A 20,258-nucleotide genomic window follows, 5' to 3' on the forward strand; every position below is an offset into this window, starting at 1 on the left:
TTAGTTTCCCTCTAATTATTTTGTAGTGATGCTGAAAGAGGATGGCTGTCATGGTTCACCCCAGAGGAATACTGATAGAAGGCAAATACTCTCATAGTCCATAAAGTGCTACTGTATTCTTTCTGATGGAAGAGACTATACAAAAAAGGTGGAATCCTATTGCAAAATAAGATGTAAAATAAGCTCAAAACACTATTCTGTTGTCTTGTTTTAGTGAAACTCCATCAAAACTTGCAAAGCTGCTGACCAGGATGTGTTTGAAGTCACATGTTACAGGGAATGGGAACAATATAGAGATTGAAATCCCTCCTACGAGAGCAGACATTATCCATGCATGTGATATCATAGAAGATGCAGCAATAGCTTATGGTTATAACAACATTCAGATGACTATCCCGAAAACGTACACCATAGCTAATCAAGTAAGATTGCTCCTTTAAATAAACACTCTATTGTCAGTAAATGAGAAGTGTATGCCAGAAGGGCTTTGGAAAAAAACAGAACCTAAGAATTAAGCAATATTTTGACATGCTCTGCCTTGAGAGGCATTTACCATGGATAGGATACAAAACAGATGCCTGACTGATTTGAGTAAGTCCAAGACCAGTGGTTGCTGGTGCTTGAAAAAAGACAGGGGTTAAGCATGGAGCCAGTATTGAATCTCCAATTGGGAGTTTCATTTCCTCAATCAAGCTCTGAGGCAGCTGGTTGATAGGGTTTTTTAAAACTATTTTTTGAAAAATGCAAGGCTAGTTACTTCCCTAGCAACATCTACTTTAATGGAACAGGCAGAATCTCCCAGGAAAAGCTTAAAAACATTTCAGAAGAGAAATGAAAATTTTTGTTGTTGTTTTGTTTTTAGTTTCCTCTCAATAAGCTCACGGAACTTCTGAGACAAGACTTGGCAGCTGCTGGATTTACTGAAGCACTCACTTTTGCCCTGGTATATTATATTAGCTGACTTTTTTGGTTTGTTTGTTTTTAATTGTATATCGAAACATTAATAGAACCAAATCTGCAGACAGTAGTCTCATAGTTCTGAACTGTATAAATGTAGCAATGTTATACAATATTACTTTGTCAGGTCCCTTTTTGCTAAAGTTTTGGTATTACAATATAGTTTTGTGTGAGATCATGCTGTTGGATGAACAGAATAGCTGATTGTTAATTTGACATTTAGTTTTAAGTACTGAAGTGAAAATGGATGCTGGAATACTGTTTTTAATTTAACTTGACATTGATAGTACTAAGTTAGAAGACAGCAAGTCTGTTTCTGAAGGCTGCCAGGATTATTAACACACCAGATGTGTCCTTGGGTATGTTTAATAATCTGGAAAAGAGAACATACTTTTTTATGATACCCAATAGGCACCATTGTTGTTCAGAGGTGACAGCCTTTCCATGCTGAATCTATTCTTGGGTGCTGTAACTTGCCCCCAAGTATTTGCATTAGTTGTAAAGGTGATAAGCAAGACTCAGCAAAAGAATGTTTCTAATAAATCTTGTAAACGGTATGAAATGTGTGTTAATTGTACTTTCATGTCCACTTAAGTCTTACTCCAGCTCTTCACGGGTGCAAACCACTGTAGTTATTAATAAAATATAATGCTGTAGTGTCCATAGGTAGGGACCTACCAAATTTGGAGTAGCTGCCCCCCAACTTTGCAGGCAGAATGCAGAGCTTGGCAGTCATTTCAAGGGCCGAATGCAGCAGAGCACCCCACGCTGCTGGGAGAGAGGCCCTGATGGCCCTGCCCCTCGCTGCTGATTGGCCTGTCATGTGGCCCTACCCTTCACCACCAATTGGCCCTCGCAGTCAGTCAGGATGGGGGTGCTGACAGCCCTCTGAACTGGTAGACCCCCCCACTTTCCTGCCTCAGTGGGCTGCTGCAGCACCCTGAAGACCAGTTGCTTCCTCTGGGAAGTTAGCATTTTCTTTTCAGGAAGTCCCTCATCCACCCTTACCTCATGGATATTATGGGCATTGCCTGATTTTGCAAAATCTGAAAAATCACAATATTGGTGGTCCCTATCCATAGGCCCTTGTCAGGAATTGGTTCTCTGCAGGAGCATGTGCTGCTTACTGAAGTAATGTCCGTAGCAGCAGCCAGTGTAGTTTTGAAAACTGAAATTGTGCAGACAGTGGATTGTACAGGCTAATAACTGTTTTTCTTTTTAATATTAATAAGTGACCATATTTAGTTAAACAAATCTGATATTTTCCTTGCAGAGCAACTCTTTAACAGAGATTTAAGAGCAGGTTTTAGTATGGAGCTCTTTAGGGTAAAAGTAGTCAAAGTGAATACTAAGGCAGGCCCCAGGCACAGAGCTGTTACCAGACCCTGCCTGTAAGTTTGAACAGATCTAGCTGTAGAAAGATTTTCAAAAACTCATAGAGCATGTTCAGTAGTTAATTCTCTACCTGGGGCTGGAAGATACGTTTTCCCGTTGAACTGTCTTGTTCTTGTTTCAGAACCAAGTATTTTGCCTTAAAATTTATTTACCTGAAAGTATACTCAGTGTTTTTTACAGTGTCTTTTATCTGATTCATGACTAATATTTGGATAACATTTTAAAAAGAATTTGAATGACTGAGAACATTGACTTTCAGTAGGATTATGCTCCAAAGACAGTTAGTTGCTCTTGAAAATTTTACTCTTGGGAACATGTTTCCAGTAGATAATCTAAAGTAGTCAAATTGGATTCAAAATTTCTTTGCCCCCAGATTTTTGGGGGTAGGGGATGTTCAGATGCTAAATCAATTCTTTCACTGTGGGACACACCTAAGTAGTCCATAATTTCACTGGGTTGTCAAGGATAATGGCTAACAGTGGCTTTACACAAAACAGTATGGGCCAAAAGATACAAGACTCTTTGTGACAGTATAATAAAGGCCACACACTGTATATATCTAGAGACTGTATTCAGAGCTTTTACAATATTTTTTTCAGTGTTTGAAATACTTTAAAATGCTAAATGTGTTGCATCCCAGCAATATGAACTTTAAAGAAATGCAAGACTATGTTTAATAACTACAATAGTATGGACTTTTCACAGAGGTACAGAACTTATTCAGATCACATTTAGGCACATATATCATGTTGTGCATGTTGACATCTGTACTTCTGCTGTGGCATTATGGCATCTCAGCTGTGTCATGTCACTACCAGGTTATAAAACACAGATGTGAAACATGCCTATAATTTCACTATTACTGCTACCTCGGTATTCTGAAGTCCTGTGTTATGTTTTGGATAGAAACTGTCCATTATCCATTCTCACATCCAATCCATTCTTTGGTTTGAACCCAAGATTATCACCTCTACAGGATATCATTTTTCTGTACAAGGATCTCTGATTTAGCTAACATGTATTCAGTCGCATCATAGTTAGATACCAGGGTTTTAGCTTCACATCTGAAAATGCTTGAATACAGTTGTTCCCTGCTAAGTGTTTTGCATTCAAAACCCCACATTTCAGATGGTATCTGGTCATTTTACTCGCATTTGGTAGATCAACATGCCTTTCAGAATGTTGTTAACACAAAGGGAACAGTTCTGGAGGGCTGTGGGATACAAGCAAAGCCTCAATTGCATGCTTTCTCTTCTATCAGTTTCTTGTTGCATTAATAAAGCTATACATGCTGGAAATCCTGCTGTAGGTCTTAACTGTAGTCTGTCACCTTGTGCACAGATGGCATGTGAACTTAATAGGTCACACTCACTATTTTGGTAATCAGCTTTTAAAAAAAAAATACCCTGAGCATGTATGGATCCTTACTTGTTGAGATTTAAACTGTGTAACCCTAATTTAGGCCCAAAAGAATGTTACCATGCAGACAATCGCAGTGAACTTTGCCTTCTCTGTGAGCAGTCTCAATGTACCATTACTTAACACCCTCAAAAATAAACCTGTCCACCTAGGTTTAAAGATGAGATGATAATCTTTACTCTGTTATTTATTTTCACAAGTAGCTGAGCCATGTTATTGAGCTCCAGAGCTATTACTGATCTTTGCTTATTCTTGATAACAAAGTTCATCATTGCTTCACTGCATATTTTAACTATTTGATGCTTCTGTTTTTCCCTCTCATCTCCTTAGTGCTCCCAAGAAGATATTGCTGGTAAACTTGGTATGGATATCTCCGCAACAAAAGCAGTGCACATAGCTAATCCCAAGACAGCAGAATTTCAGGTAAAGTACCATAGTTCAATGTCAGTTGTAATTCTTATAAGCTCCCTTTAAACTTAAATCTAAGCTTCAGTGTTTCTGTGTTTTAGGTATTCCACTGGAAAAGTTTTGGGGTTTTTTGTTTTTTTTTAAAGCAAACACCCCCCTGAATGATAGTGATGCTGGCTAGAAATCATGGGACCTCTAAACAACAGCATAAATGATTAATTTATTTTCATTGTCCAAGCTAAGTAATGGAAAAGTACATCATTATTACAAAAGGCTAAATAAATAAATAAAGCCTTATCTTAGTTTATTAATGATTTGTAATTTGACTTGTTTTTTAAATCTTCTAGGGATTTACTATCCCTGTTCTCTCTCTTGCTCTCTCTTTGTTTTTTTTGTATTTTTCCCCCCCGATACTTTCTTCCTAAGTCTCAGTACGTTACTTTGCTTCCCCCCAGTCATCCAGGGGGTTGTGTTTGGGCCACTTTCATCTATCAAACTGAGGTGGTTGTAAACAGTAGTGGTCTCTGTGTTCTGTTTTGACAATTCCGCTGAAAATATAATAGTAGAAAGCACTGATGTAATTCTGGAAGGAAGAGGGACTCCAAATTCAGGTATGGAAGAACAGCAAACTAGCCACAAATACTAAATAATCAATGCATAATAAATAGCTATGGCTGGGTACATGATAACAACTTTGCATCTGCTGTTGTAAAGCAGAGCCAATAACTGAGAGTTCTCATACGTTAAGTTATATGAAATTGGACTGAGCCAGCTTGAAAAGTCAGGACCCTTTTTGAGTTTAAGGCTGCATTTGAATGCAGAACACAAATCTATGTGTTGATATTGGGGGGGGGAGGGGGCTCCTCCCCTAAAAAAGCCACCAGTACAATTAACACATCTGGTTCCTCATGCATACATCTTAAGTAGCGCAGGATGCCCATCACTGCAATCTGAGCATAATCTTAAACATATTATAATGATAGAACTTAAGTACCACTATGATGATGACAGGTACCAGAAAGCACCCAAATGACTATTTTTCTCCTGTAATATTTGCCTCTTGTATGAACAGGGAGTGTCTTTAGAGAAAATAACTGGTTTTATTTTTATTCCCCCGCTACCCTAAACCTAAACTTTACACACATTTTTATTTCTCTGTGCATTTGGCTGCTGCCATATCTAGCCTCTTTGCTGTTGCTTTTATACCACTTGTCATTTACTTGGGACAAAAATTTACAGTCTTGATATTTTTTAATGTTGGTTTTCAGCTACCTTGCAGGTGAAAACCACCTTCAGCTGGCTACTGAGTATCCACTACTTCTGTAGCAAAAGAACTGATTAATTCCTGCCATCAGGGAGGTTCTATTCTGGAACAATAATAATCCCTTGAGCCCACACTTCTGACAAAATAAGAAGTAATGTAGATAAGCTAACACCCCTTCTTCTGTTGGTTAGAAATTCACTGGGTCTCTGTGACGTGATAGCATGTGCTATGAAAAGGAAATTGATGATTCATGTCCCTTCAGATAAGAAATGTATATTTTAGTTCCTCAGAGAAATTAGAAGTCTCTGTACTAGGAAGCATGTTATCTAGTACTAAGAGCAGAGGACCCAGAATTGGAAGAATTAGGCTTTGTTTCTTGCTCTTTGGATATTAGTACAAAATCAGATAAACTATTTACCCATTCTGTGCCTTGTTTTCCCCACTTCTACATATTCATGAGGCCCTTTTGTGAGTCTTGGCAGTGTGCCGTAGATGCATAGTGTATCTACATTTTCAGATTTAATCATTCTAAAGTTAAAAACAGACAGCTGAAATTACTCGGTATTTCATCTATTTTTAAAGCTCTTGTTCCAAATAAGTAAAACTGGAAAATCATCTCAACAGGTTGTTTCAAATGTACAATTTCATATGTGACCTGCAGGTGGCACGCACCAGCCTCCTGCCTGGCCTCCTAAAGACCATTGCTGCTAACAGGAAGATGCCTTTGCCTTTGAAACTCTTTGAAATCTCTGACATTGTAGTTAAAGATCCTTCCAAAGGTAAGATCAGCTTGTTTACACTTTTTTACTTCCCTTTGTAAAAAGGATTTCTTAACTCTTCCAGAAGTTTTTTTTGTATCTCTTTTAAACAAGTCTGATGCTGGGAATGCTTTATTTTTTTTTTAAATGTCTGCCAGTTTAGTTCTTCTAGTCTGTATCCCATAAGCAGACCACCCTGCATGAGATAGGCAGCACAATGGTACTGTGCAAGGTGGTTCCAACAGTAGTTTAATTCCTACTGCACACACTGCTTTTTGAAAAAATCCAAGTAGATGCTGAAGTCCACCTGTAGAAAATATGGGAGAGGCGAATTCTGAACTATCACAGTCTGAAGGTAAGGAACCTATATAAGAAGCCCAGGATACCACCATTAAATATGCACTGTTTTTTCTTTGTGGGAGTTTAGTAAAATAATTATGAATAATTGATCTGAGAGAGTGATTTGGTGACCCATTCATTACTCATTAGAATAAAAAAGCTTGTTTTACAAGTGTGGGCTTTGCTAGCTAAGTAGTGGGGCTGTGTTCATTTTTCCCTGCATCCATGGTTTACTAGCAGATCTTTTCAAGATGATCAGGGCAGGTCCACATGCAAAAAAAAAAAAAAATCATCAAATGGTTGGTGTTAGACATCCCTCAAACATCTATATTACCATCTTGGGAAACATTAACGAGAGACATAAGCCTCTCATAAGTTTTTGTCGGCCTTAATTTTATTATATTTAAAATAGACAGAGCAACCAGTTCATATTTCATTGACTTCATTGACATTTTGCCTGGATGCAGGCATGTGTCTGCATGGAGTTGATTGCATGATCCCAGCCTTAGAAAGTACATTTTCATGTGGAAAATGCGTAAAAATATCCTGAGCCCTAAGAGCACATTCCAAAAATCTAAACTTAAGCAAAAACAAACGAGCAAAAACCTTTCAAATCCAGTTACCAAGTCAGTTACCCTTTCCCACCAAGCCACCAGTTAAAGGAAATCTGGGGAGATATATTTTTCTGGGGCAAGTTCTAGTGAGATGTATTGCCACCCAGGGGCAAATTTTTGCTGTTTTACAGTTGCTGCTACCTTAATACAGCAGCAGAAATGGATTTGCTGTGTCATTATTTGGTTTCTGTTTTTAGTGCTCGCATTTAAGCTATTCATTGTCTGCAAAACAAAGGTTTACACAAGGCATAAACAAGATGGCAAGTAAATTACTCTGTTGATGGACTTAATTTGTGGATTACTAAGAAAAAAATTGCCAAGAAAAACAATCAGATTTAGAAAAGCATGCAGAATCTTTATTAAATACAGACAGTTTGGTGGTCCTAGCTCATTTCTTGCTGGGCAGCAAGTCTGCCAAAATGCACAAAATGTGGTACAGATGGCAAAAAGCTTTGTCATGCTTCATGAGGAGTTGGCCTGTTTACATTTCAGTAGAGAGAACATTTATTCCGGCTGCATGCAAGTCACTGGTTAAATAGATTACTGTTACTTCTTGTGTTCTAACTTCAGATCTTTTACTTACTTATACACAGGGTTGATTAACAATTATATAAAAGAACCTATTTCTATTGCACACTTGAAATTTACCAGGAATCACTGCTATAGATCACACACAAATTTTTTGAGGCAGTGACTTCATATTCTTTTGCATTTGGACAATACCCAACATAATTTAGGTGTTACCAAAATATAAACAAAAAGCTGTTTTTGCTATGATTTACAATATTTTTATTTAATGGGTGTTTCCCAAACTCACCATCAGGCCTGAAATCTAAACTTAACTTTATGCACAAATGGGAGGGAGAAAGGGAAAAAAAAGAAAAATAATCAATAATTCTACCAATGTTAGAAGATACAGGGCTGCCCCGCTTTCACATATGGAATGAGATTTCCTGTAGAAGGCTTATGTCATCAGTCTGACTAATTTAATTTTATTATTTCATATTTTTGGTATGCAGAATGTCCAATTAATAATTTAAAAAGTATGGGTCAAAAGAGCACTGACATTAACAATATTTGAAGTAGCATCCTGTAGTCATTCATGTATGAACGAATGGAACTGGATAAGCGCATTGGTTTTTAATAAAAATATCTTCTTGCACATAACTCATTTACTAAAGTGACCAGAACACACTTATCCTCAGACATATCAGACATAAAAGTTAACTTACTAAATCAGCAAAATGTGTGCCAGATTTCATATGACTAAATAAAACCAAATCTGAGTAAAAACTTTCCTTCTCAACGGGGAGAGGGGAGAAGGGAGGAAGAATACAAAGGATTTAAGTATCAGTCACATAGGACTGTGCACATCTGTATTTTCATCATATTGTTAAGTTGGTAAAATCATTCCTAGTGCTATTTTTATACTAGTGTAGCCTATGTGACCACAGTAGCCTAATTGAAGAATTTATGCCATCCCTTACTATGTTGAAAAATTTCATTTCATTCATCAGGCGGAAGGTGACCTCTGGCTAAGAGCCTTGTAGAAGTTTGCAAGTTGATAGTCTTTTAATGTGGTTGAGAATGTGGTCATGTATTGGGAATAGTGAACCCAGCTAAAGTCATGTTTGAATGCATTTTCACAGTCTGTCTTGTGGGCCTTTGTTTAATTGTATACAAAACATGGTGTTTTGTGAAATTAATTGAGAGAGAGAATTAAACGGAGCAAGTGCCCTGTTTTAAACCCCAACACTTTTTCTAGAGCCTCTCTAGGTTGCTAGAGGGCAGCATGCACCATTGTTTTTGCCTCGTATTACATTCTCTGGCTCACAGATTCCTAGCCAGCTGCCCATCCTTCAGATTGTTTTATAGCAGTATCTCTAGGCAGTGCTTTGAAGTCTGTGAAATACATATGTAATTCAGGCTGACATACTTGGCAGGCCTTTTAAAAACAGAATTGTTTCATGGCATGACACAAGAGGTCTGTTAAATGAGTTATAAAGAACTGAGGTATTTTCAACCAACCCTAGTTTGACATAAAAATCCTAGTACGGTGGTTCCCACTTGCTCCCCTCACCACCCATCCCCTCTTATCCCCCTTCTTACATATCGTGTACAGGGAATGAATTTTCGGTGATGTAATACATTAACTTTGTGAAGAACGGAGTTTTATGGCACTTAGAAAGCTTGGAAGGGATGAATGAAAGCAAATCTGGCTACTCCATAAAGGTTTGTAAAATGAGGTTCAAAATAAGAATTATCAGTCACTTTAAATATTTTGATCCTTTTGTTCTTTTTGTTCAGAACAGCTATGAGGATGTCATGGGCTTTAGGAGTAATAATCAAGTAAAAATCTGACCGATTGCCATTATTCTTCTTGGTCTGTAAGAGAGTCTGTTTAAAAAAGTGCATTCCAGAACAATTCAGTGACATTCACAGTTTATCTCAGCTATGTTAGAGAGGTGGATTGGCAGTATTTAGGCCATATTGTCAAGACAACTGCTCCTTAATTCTAGTGTCTGAAGAATAGGCATTAATAACTTCTGGTATTCTTTGTGGCAGAGATTCCAAATCAGTTTTACAAGCCACTTCTGGAATGCATGTGGCATTTAAATGGAAGTCTACATAGAAAATGAAGCACAAGTGCAAGGAGCTCCCATTGACCACTTGTGTTCAGCAAATATTGCATTCTGCTCAAGCAGTAGTACCGATTTAGCTATTTAGGGTTGACTTACTGTTCAGAGAGTTGTGCTAATCCAATCCAGAAGTGACAAATTAATAGATAAGTGCTGCTTGGTCTTCATCAGAGATTCATGGATAGATGTCTGGCCAGCTCTAGTCTGAGTCAGAGAGAAAAGAATATACTTCTACCTACAACTGTTATTTGGATATCCAGAACCAAGAGCCCAAGAGGTGCCCAGACTGCACACCCTTTCACCACTGGGTGTTGACATCTTCAGTAATGTGTTGGTATGCTCTGATCTGTGCTATTTTTTGGACTTCGTTTCATATTGGGAACTGCTGTTTTCATATTTGTTAATAAGGCAGTTCAGATGTGGGTTATTTCAGTGAGCCACTACAATCCATAGCAGCTTATAGTATTTCCCAGTGGCTAGCTGTAGCTGTTGAATGAAAGGGATGACAGGAGGCAGGTGAAGTATGGCCCCTGGCCCCTGAAGAGGATGTACTTAGAGAGAGAGCCTGCAGCTGAGACTATTTATAAAGATACCCAGTACAGGGAAACACTTTCACTACTTTAGACCAGAAGTAAGCAGCATTTCCTTGATAAGATGGGCACATCTCAAAAAAGATGAGAAACAGACACTTTCCCCTTTACTGAATCATCTTTAAGAGGAAAGACAGAGATGGGGAAGAGAAATCCAACCAGCAAGAAAACCACTGAAGTACTCTGAAGTTCTGTTATGTAAGACCCTGCAGGAGATCAGTCCCTGCCTTGTCTTTTTGTTAGCAGCAGATTCTTTTCTAGAGGAAAAGGTATGTGGCATAGAGATGAAGAACTGTTTTCCTATCATCTGCAGTCTGTTTTCCTATCATCTGCATCCTCCATGGCTCAGCCAAGCAGGGTCTTGCTGAAAGCAAGGATGAGATGAACCACAAGAGAGAAGGTAATTTTTGAGAGCAGGGTTGTAGACATCTTTAGTGCTTTCTTGTGCTGTTCAGTAATTTCACCAGATGTGGACAGACATCCTAGGAGACCAGGAGCTCTTATTCTTTTTCTAGACTGTTCCTCTCAAAAATGAAAAACAAGTTTGTATTAGTGAAAATGTGTGAATAGCTTTCAAGGGCAGTGTTAGGTGGAGTAGCTTAGCTTGGAAAGGCATACAAATGTGATGAGAGACTAGTACATGTGTGTTTCAGATGTACTTTAGGATAAAAAGCAATTTATTCTATTGAAGTGAAAACTTAATCAAAACTAAACTTAGAGTAAAGGAAGTTCATGTTTTGCATTAATGCAGTTACAGTGCTTTGTGTCAGCACATAGTAGAGGTACCTAATTTTGGAAATGAGATCATAGGTTCAATAGCCTTAAAGAGGGGTAGGCACAGAACAGGTACAGGGTGATTGGTAGCTGCTCTGCCTTGCCAATGCCTTTGTCCTAGCCCAGAAGGCTTTTTGAACATACAGTGCATTCTTCATAGCAATCTGTTTTTTTGAGGCTACCAAAAAAGACCATCAGTTATGGCTTCTGAAATGTGGTAACTTGCCTACTTGGACTTGGATTTAGACCAAGGGCTCTCTTTGTATAGACTGCTGACCATCCAATACGATGGTAACAACATTGGCTATTTCTGTTTTGGACCTGTTTTGTTATTGCATAAAGGTTCTGTCTCATAAATAGCTAGTCTTACCACCAACCTTAAAAGCTGTAAAGGTTAAAACTAAAGAACTTGTCATTTGCTTGCTGAATATGTGTATTTTGACTAATCCGCTTTAAATTCCCTAGGTTTCAATTATGTGTCAGAATCATTCTGAGTTCTTTGCAAGGCATGTTTTTTTAATACACTTGGGGTTTTTTTCTTTTTAACACAGGACAGTATTTCAACTGTAGTGCTACCTTCTCTAACGTTAGAAGAACTTATACAAAAGGCTAGGATGAAGTTTGACAAAATACAACCATTCTGTTTCTTCTGCAGATGTAGGTGCCAGGAACTACAGGCATCTCTGTGCTGTTTATTACAATAAGAACCCTGGGTTTGAAGTTATCCACGGGTTCCTGGACAGAGTAATGCAGCTGCTGGATGTGCCACCAAACAAAGAGAATGGGTACTTAATCAAGGCAACTGAAGGTAAGAGGCACAACAGTGAAACATGGAGGGGCCTATTAATAATTCTCATCCTGCTACTGTGCAGGATGGCCTTCATATTGTCATTAACTGTAGGCAATATGCTGTAAAAGTTTGCTTTGAATGTGTACTTGCTTTCTGCAAAACACTGATGCGGTACAGAATCTGAGTGTGATGTAAATAGATTTGGACACAAATCTCTGGGGACCTTCTCTTTGCCTCTGTTCCCACATGGGACCCACTTATACACTGCTCCTAGTTCATCATGAATGCTCCTAGTTCATGCATTTTCGGAACGAGGAAGTCTGCACTGGTCAAGATCCCTGAACACCCTTTAGTCACATGTAGCATGTGGTTTCAAATCTCCCTGCATTATGAAATGGAAACCTCTATTTCTGCATAGATCCATAGCCTTATATCATGTTGCCCTGGCATATACAATGGAAGGGTTTCCCAAAGCTTTCAGAAAGCAACTCTAAATGTTGAGAATTTGTCATTGTACTCTGACTCTCCATCTTTCCCCCTCACTCCCACCAGCTCTGTTAGTGAAGGAGCTGGGTATCTAATGAGCTCATTCTCATTCTACCCAGCTCCCAGAATCTTCTAGCATCCTTTTCCCTTTTAGGGTAGCCTTTGGTAACATTGAGGAGTTTATTTTTGGTATTGAGAATCTTTAGTTTATAGAATATACTAAAATACCTATCCATAAGTATATCTGTTAAGGAGAAGTTTATCTAAAGCCTTCTTGTTGATCATTCCCATCAGACTTTTACAACCAGAGGAGGGGGAGACATAGTTTAATTAGATAGGCAAACAGATTTGTCCTGTAAGTATTTCATAATTAATTTTGAATTGCTCAGCTGTAGTAAGACAATCTCTGTACCTTAAATAACCTCACTAAAATTGAAGATGGTATCTGTGTACTGCATTTTCTTGATTTTTGGACAAAATTGTATTGAACAAAATTCTCATTAAATCCCAAGAATAGAAGCGAAGCTGAGACACTCAAGGGGACCACAGTATTACGAAGTGAATTGTCTCTTGGCTGGTAACCTGCATTAATACTGTCCCATGTATGCTTGTTAGCTGGACTAGGGTAAGCGAATGCCCCCCAAAAAAAGTGAAACTTATCTGCTGTAGTATCTTTCCCACAAGAGTTGAAATTTGCTTTTCCCGTTTCTCTTAACTAGGAAATTTTATCTGGAGCTTTTTGTTGTAAAATTGCCAATTTACAAGTATGATCACTTTTTCCCCACTACTGAGGGTTTCCCATATCAGCTAGTGGCAATGTGTATTTTTGTCGGGGGGTAGAGGAGTTTAAAAGGCTTAAAAATCCAACAATCCTGGTAATTCTTCAGGTCACTGCAGAATCAAAAACTAGTTATTCCAGTAAGAGGACAGCTCTGTGTAAGAGAATAATAGCACACAACTAATCTATTCTGTTACTTAAAATAATGACATAGTCAATACAATATAGGAATGCAGGACTCTGGGGATAGCCGCTGCATTTTTACCTACTTGTCATTCATTGCGATACAAGTATGAGAGAGAAATTATGACTTCAACTCTTCTGCTCAAGAAAAAAGCCTGAGCAGTGCATTTACTGGAACTAATGACCCTGACACAGCATCACTGACAGCTCAGAGAGCATGAATGTTCTCAGAGCTCTAAAGTACTCACTTTAAATATAGACTAATTTTTAGCAGTGTTGCTGGCTTATTGAGCATGTGCTCTCCTTCTGCTTACCTTGAATAAGCACATACGTGCCCCTGATTTTAATGCAGTTTTTCTGCTCTTTACTGGGTAATATCCATAGTATTTTATTCAGACTTTTAAAATATCTGCCAGCGGGAATACTACAAGAGACAATAAGAACTCACTGTTGGCCAGTAAAATGTAATAATATAAATAGGATTCTCACAAAGCATTTGTAGGTGGGAATATTCGAAGGAGCCTGGAAGCGAGGTACTCGGCTCCCATTGAAATTCAGTGAGAGTTGATTTTCATTCCCTCAGGTTCTTTTTAAAACCAGTAAATGAATTGCTTTTAAAATAGACATGTTACTTAAAGGGTTTTTTATGCTGAAACTTTTAAATGCCTTGTTCCATACTGCAGTCATCACCCTAGTTTCTGAATGTCTTACAAAGAACAGGAAAAAAAATCACAAAGATTCCTAATACATTGTAGGGTTCATTTCTTGATACTGATGCTGTTTAGTGTTCCAGGTGTCTTGGCACTTAAAAAAAACAAACAACCCCCCCGCTTCCCCATGATAGTACTCCCACACACGATTAGAAGCACTCAGAAAGCAGATTGAGATTTTCTCTATACAGTGTGTAACAAGCAGTTTTTGGCTTTTGGATGTGATATATTTTCCTCCTTTTTCTATAGCAACAGTAATTCAGAAACTCTTGGAGTGATTTATAGATTCCATGCAGTTCTGATGACATTGGAATTTAACCTTGCTAACAATGCAGATGGCTGATATACTCTATTGCCAGAGTGAATGCAGTGTCACTGCACCAACTTACTTGCAAAGTCCTTGACTGCAGAGAAAGTTGGAAGTCAGAGTAGCTTTTTTTTTAACTTGCCTTGCAGGCTGCCAGTTAAGTATATAGGAGCGATAAAATGTCAAGCAGATGATGGAGTAAGGTCAATTGTTGGGTGAAAACATATCCTGCAACATTTTAGACTGCAGGGTTCTGAGGGACTCAAAAAAAAAAAAAAAAAAAGAGGAGCTAATTGCTTCAGAGGCTTTAGTTCAGGCTATTACACTGTGAGTTTTTATTTCCATAGAGCACAGTTTTATGGTCTGTGCTACATTAAAGTTTCTACATGTAAAAGCGGGTGTATCCTATAAAAAGAACACTTCTGAACTGCAGAAATTCTAATATTTTTCTTTAGGCAAATCTTGGAACTGATTTTAGTACCATGAAAAGATTTTTGTTAAGTGTTTATTGTCTTTTGTTCCTTGATTAACTGATCGCACAGGTTATTTCAGAAAGTGTCTAAGAAAGCAGTTCATTGCATATGTTTAAAGAATTTATTACGTTTCTGTGGATGCTTTGCTTCCTTTTTAAAATCAGCTTATAAAGTGAAGTGTGTACATGCAGTCCTTACCATATGTGCACACCCATGCTATTTAAGCCCCTTCTGTTATAGTAACACCTAAATGCCCACCGACTTGACCTTAGGGTCATAACCTTTTTGCCTCTATGGCAACACCTGTGGAAAAATTACAGATGCTTGAAAATATGGGTGAAATTGTGATGTTCCTCTTGCCTTCACATTAGTCTTTAGTGTAATTTGATCAGCACAGTAATGGGAGAAGAAAAGATGTTTTAAGCGGCCATGCAGAAGAGGGTGTTTTGAGAGACTGGACAAGTGTAAAGATTTCAACATAGATTCCACAGTTAATGATTTCAGTTTCTTAAATGATACTATGGGCTAATTTTATTTTTTACTATTATTATTAAATTGATAAAATTTTGAAGGGGGAAAGCTGAAATTCTGCACCACTTTTTAAAAGGCACAGTGCTAAATGGTGTATTGGTTAAAATCCTATAACTGCTGACCTAAAAAAGCATTTTATCTGTCTTGGTAGTCGATAACAATACTTCTGTAACTTAAACTTTTAAATGAACTGATAAGAACATAGTTTTGCATTGATATTTTTACCTTTTGTGTGCTCTTTAGTGCTGTTTCTTTGAATAAAATTCCTTTGATGCTTTAGCCAGTTCCATGTAATTTATGATGTACAAATTAGTATGAATTGCATAGCTAGTGGGTAAAAATAAAAAAAACAAAATTGAAACTATTTAAACTCTTAAAGGAAGAGGTAAAGAGAAGTAGACAAGAGTCATCAATGGATATCTTTAGACAGTTTTTGGTTAATAAGTTGCCCTAATTCCCCTATTTAATTTTTATTTCATTTGTCTTGCCATTGAAACAGTAGGTATTAGCTAGGTGATTCAAACTATTTCACTTCAGTACAAATCTTCTGAATTGAACATAAATCTCTTAAAAGAAAGCAAATATTATTATCTATATTTTGTATGTAGGAAGATAAGGCACAGAGATTATATGACTTGCCCTATTTTACACTCTCTAGTCCTGTCCATGTCCATAATAACATTTACATCTGGTCATCTTAAAACTGTACTTCTGCAAAAACTTTTTTGAAATAATCTGGATTTATTTGACTTTATTCTATGGCCAAGTTTATAACATGTACTGCTCAGCACCCTAATTTTCATGCTATTTTCAGCATGAATTTCATTTATGCCTTTGCAAAGCTTTTTAATAAAAGTTTTGTTCCTGTCAATCATTTGTTTAGGGTAGTCAGCTTAATGTTGATAGGATGGGAAACCAGCCAGTTTGGACTCAGCATAAAAATTACATACAAATCTTTAGTCTTGCTTCTGTCACTAATTGACCATTGTGTAATAACACTGAATCTTAACAAAAGCAACACTCCTTTCCTTCTGCCTCCCATTTAATTAAATGAAAGGTGTGGTAAAGTATAGAAAATTTTAATGACACAGTAAATCATAGTAATGGCTTTCAATCTAATAAGGTTGGGCTGTGAAATTATAGAGGTAATAGTTATCTATCCATAACCAAGAATGTCACTATACATTTGTTTTTACTGCCATAATTATGCAACACACCAAGACCCTGAAGTCTCTTTAAAGTCAACCTTGATTTATAAAACTTGAGAAGTGAAGAATAGGCTGGTGGGGTTAGGATGCTGACATGGGACAAGGGAGAGCCATGTTCTGTTCCTTTCTCTGTTACAAGTGTGCAATGCAGCACAGAGCAAGTCACCCAGGGCTTAGTCCACAAAAGGCCTTTTTAGCTGCCTGGCTCCCCAAAAGGAATCCATAGCTCCATGTTAGGTATCTGCACTCCCTGAACAAATATACGAGTTAAGTGCCTCACAGTGGGATTCACAGCAGCCAGAGCACTGGACAAAGAGCTGCATAAGCTAGGCAGTAAGGAGCACTGAAGAAAGAAGCATACAATACTTTCTACTCTTTTCCAGCGTTTAGTGGCCTCATGCTGGGCTGTGGGAAGGAGCTTACATCAGATCAGGATACAGATCCCAGACTGCTCCCCTGGACATTGGTGCTTCTGTCATCCCTCTCAAAAAAACAGAGTATAGGCCATTTCTTTATTTTACAACACATATGGGAGGGCAGAGGAATCAAAATACAGATCACCCATTCCCAGGTATGTTCTCTAAATGCTGGATGACAGAGCTTCTGTGTTCCAATGAATCTTGCATTTTATCAACACAGTGCCACAGCTTCAGCAGGGACATGCCCCCCATCATCTAGAACCTCATGGTTAGAATGCACCTTCTGAGACATATGCAGGATGTGGGTTTCTGTTTTTTATGGATCAGGACTTGGCTTTTTTTTTTCTAAAACAGGATTGATACCACTGCCCTGTCTCTCAGGACTGTGATAAGAAATGCATTAAGGATTGCGAAGTACCATAAAACTACAAAAATGAGGGAGGGCCCTGTAAGTGCCTAAGACTGATCATGGACATGAGTTAGAAAGCTGGCATGTACCTTTGGATGTAGTTCATAATTTGTAGTTTCATAGGGTGCATCGACATGAGTGGACACATGCGTCTTGCAGCATCTCAAAGCCTTTTGAGATGCTGCAAGAGGCATGTGCAGGAATGAGAAAAATTCCCTGTGCTGCAAACTTGCAGAACAGGGACAAAATTAGATCCCTGGATATCCAGGAGTCAAAAAAACCCCGCGGCAGATAAAAGCAGGGCAGGACATGGTTCCGGACTGTTCTCCGAGGCAGCTGGAGGCTTGGTCCTCCACAGAGATGCTCTGGTACCATGCCAGAGTGTCTCTGTGGTTGTCCCTTTCCTGGGTGTTGAAGCATGCTGCCTGTAGCAACTGGGACCTGGGCTCTATGCCAGGTAAGTAGTGGGTGGAGGGAGCTGGAGGAGTGGGGGGGACTACTGAGGGTGCGGGAGACCATGGAGGGGCAGCTTGAGAGAGGTGGGTCCTCCAGCCACCCCTCCGCATGGCTCCTGCTCCCTCTGTATGCCCCCCCCAGCTGGGTGCAGCCCCCCCGTTCACCTCCCTGCTCGGTTACAGCAACCCGCTCAGCCCACACCCAACTCCAGCCCCCCCTCCGCTCGGCCCGCAGCCGGGTGCAGCCCCCTGCTCACTTCCCTGCTTGGCTGCAGCCTCCTCACTCAGCTCCAGCCCCCCTGCTTGGCCCACTGCCAGCTGTGGCCTGCTCACTTGCCCCCCACCTGCCTGCACCCTCCCGCATGCTCTCCCGCCTGGCTGCAGCCCCCGACACGTCCTCGGCCTGCCTCCAACCCCTCCGCAGTTGACCAGCAACAGCAGTTGCACTCTTGGCCTTCTGGCATAGTCCCCCTGCACAGTGTGGGGAGGTGCGGCTTGGCCCCAGCTGCCATGTGTCCATGTAGGCTCTGCCACAGTGCACTGCTGCAGCCAGACAGTGCGAGGTGGGGCTGCGTGCTTTTGGACAGTTCTGGGCTGTCACCTGGGCTATGCACAGCTCACCAGTCTGGGTACTGCATGCGTGAGCCCTGCGCTGTCCAGCTGGGCTGCTTCTGTGCATATGGGATCCAGGCCAGTGTGACCAGTGGTTCCTGAGAGCAGCGTGTAGCCCCAGGTGATAGCCCGGAGCTGCCCGAAAGTACATGGTCCCGTGCTGGGCTGCAGCAGCACTGCGGCAGAGGCCGCATGGATACTTGGCGGCTAAGGTCAAGCCGGGCTGCCCCTCCCACTGTGTGGCGGGGCTGGGCCACAAGGCCAAGAGCGCAGCTCCTTTTGCTGGTAAGCTTCAGGAGGGTTGCAGCTGGGTAGGGGGTGAGCAGGGAGGCTACAGCCAGGTGGAGGAGCACGCAGGGGGGCCACAGCTGGGTGGACGAGCACGTGGGGGGCCGCAGGCAGGCAGGGAGCAAGCAAGCAGGCCGCAGGTGGATGCAGGGCAAGCAAGGAGGCGAGAAGGGGGCTGCACCTGACCACTGGCTGAGCGGGGGGGCGGCCAGTGGACCCATCCCTCTTGGCCTGCCCCCATGGTCCCCCCTACATCCTCAATAGTCCCTCCAGCTCCCCCCACCCCCTCCTTACTTGGCACAGAGCTCAGGTCCCAGTCTCTGTGACTCCTGTGGGCGTACACCCCCTGTGCCTGGCAGTGCACCCCCTGCAAAAAGGCACCTCTGACACTGCCACCGCTCCCACTGCTGTAGGATTTGGGGGTATTTTAAAGAGTGAATTGGGATTTTTTTTAGATTTTTTGCAGGTTTTAAATAGGGAACACTGGAATTCCTGCTAGGGAGGCAAGTGGCGGTACCCAGGCAGAAAAGTCTGCTCAGGGCTGGCACCTGGGACCCAGCTGGGGGTGGCCGACCTCCTGGCCATTTGGGGCCAGGAGGGCATGCTTTAACAATTCAAAACAGGCTGCTACATAGGAACATCTTCCAGGTAGTGCTGCACAAAGGCAACTGTGCATCCACAGCCCACTGGCAGCTGGCCCAGGGGGGCAGGTGCCTCTACTGGCTATACAGTCCCCATCCGGGTCTGGCAGGCATGCAGCTTTGGAGCCACAGGTGGCAGCAGGTCCCACTGGCAGATGGCTGCAATGGGTAGAGGGTGCAGGGAACTCTCAGGGCTGCTTCGGCAGTCCAGCTGGTGCAAGGGGCTAGTGTCCCCAGATGTCAATTGGCTGGGCCCCAGAAGCTCCTGAGAGCAAGTGGCCCTAAGCTACTTGCCAGGGCAGCTTTTTATACTGCTGGGGCCAGCACAGGTGCTAGCCCCAGGCTCTAGTTCCCCCTGGCTGCAGATCCAGGAGGAGCCAGGCAGGGTTATTTTGTCCTAAGTGGCACAATTTGCCCCACACCAAAATGCATGTCCAGGCATGTGCACTGGGGCAAAAAGCCCTGTTTTAAATTTGCACCGCTTCTATTTGAGCTGCTGCAAGTGCACGTGTTTGCATGTGTGGACGCTCCCGTAGAAATTTATTCCACAAGGATTCGTTACATCTTCTGGTCTAACTTTGTGTCTATCCCAGGCTTTTAACCTCCACCCATTTAACCCTTGTCAACTAAAGCATAACTTCTCAAAAGGCATCAATCTATTCAAGATTTCAAGTCTTCAAGGATGGGAGGAACCAAGACTTCTCTCTGATAGTTTATTCCATTGGTTAGTCATCCCCTCCATAGAAGATTTGTCCTTAGTTTCTCATTTAAATGTCTGCCTAGAGTTTTTTGTTTTGCGTTTTTCCTCTAG

General features: G+C 40.7%; 1 protein-coding gene across 1 annotated transcript in view; it reads left to right on the top strand.

Annotated features, from left to right (window-relative positions):
• The window catches only part of FARSB (phenylalanyl-tRNA synthetase beta subunit), a 52,877-nt gene that overhangs the window by 14,683 nt on the left and 17,936 nt on the right, over positions 1 to 20,258 (top strand). Inside the window, exons 12-16 of the mRNA XM_019533074.1 lie at positions 215 to 422; positions 863 to 943; positions 4,102 to 4,194; positions 6,105 to 6,222; positions 11,813 to 11,965. Of these exons, the coding sequence (XP_019388619.1) occupies positions 215 to 422; positions 863 to 943; positions 4,102 to 4,194; positions 6,105 to 6,222; positions 11,813 to 11,965 (653 nt within the window). The remainder of the gene's footprint in view (positions 1 to 214; positions 423 to 862; positions 944 to 4,101; positions 4,195 to 6,104; positions 6,223 to 11,812; positions 11,966 to 20,258) is intronic.

This window comes from Crocodylus porosus, unplaced genomic scaffold (assembly GCF_001723895.1).
Source record: "Crocodylus porosus isolate Cpor-Errol unplaced genomic scaffold, CroPor_comp1, whole genome shotgun sequence".
NCBI lineage: Eukaryota > Metazoa > Chordata > Crocodylia > Crocodylidae > Crocodylus > Crocodylus porosus.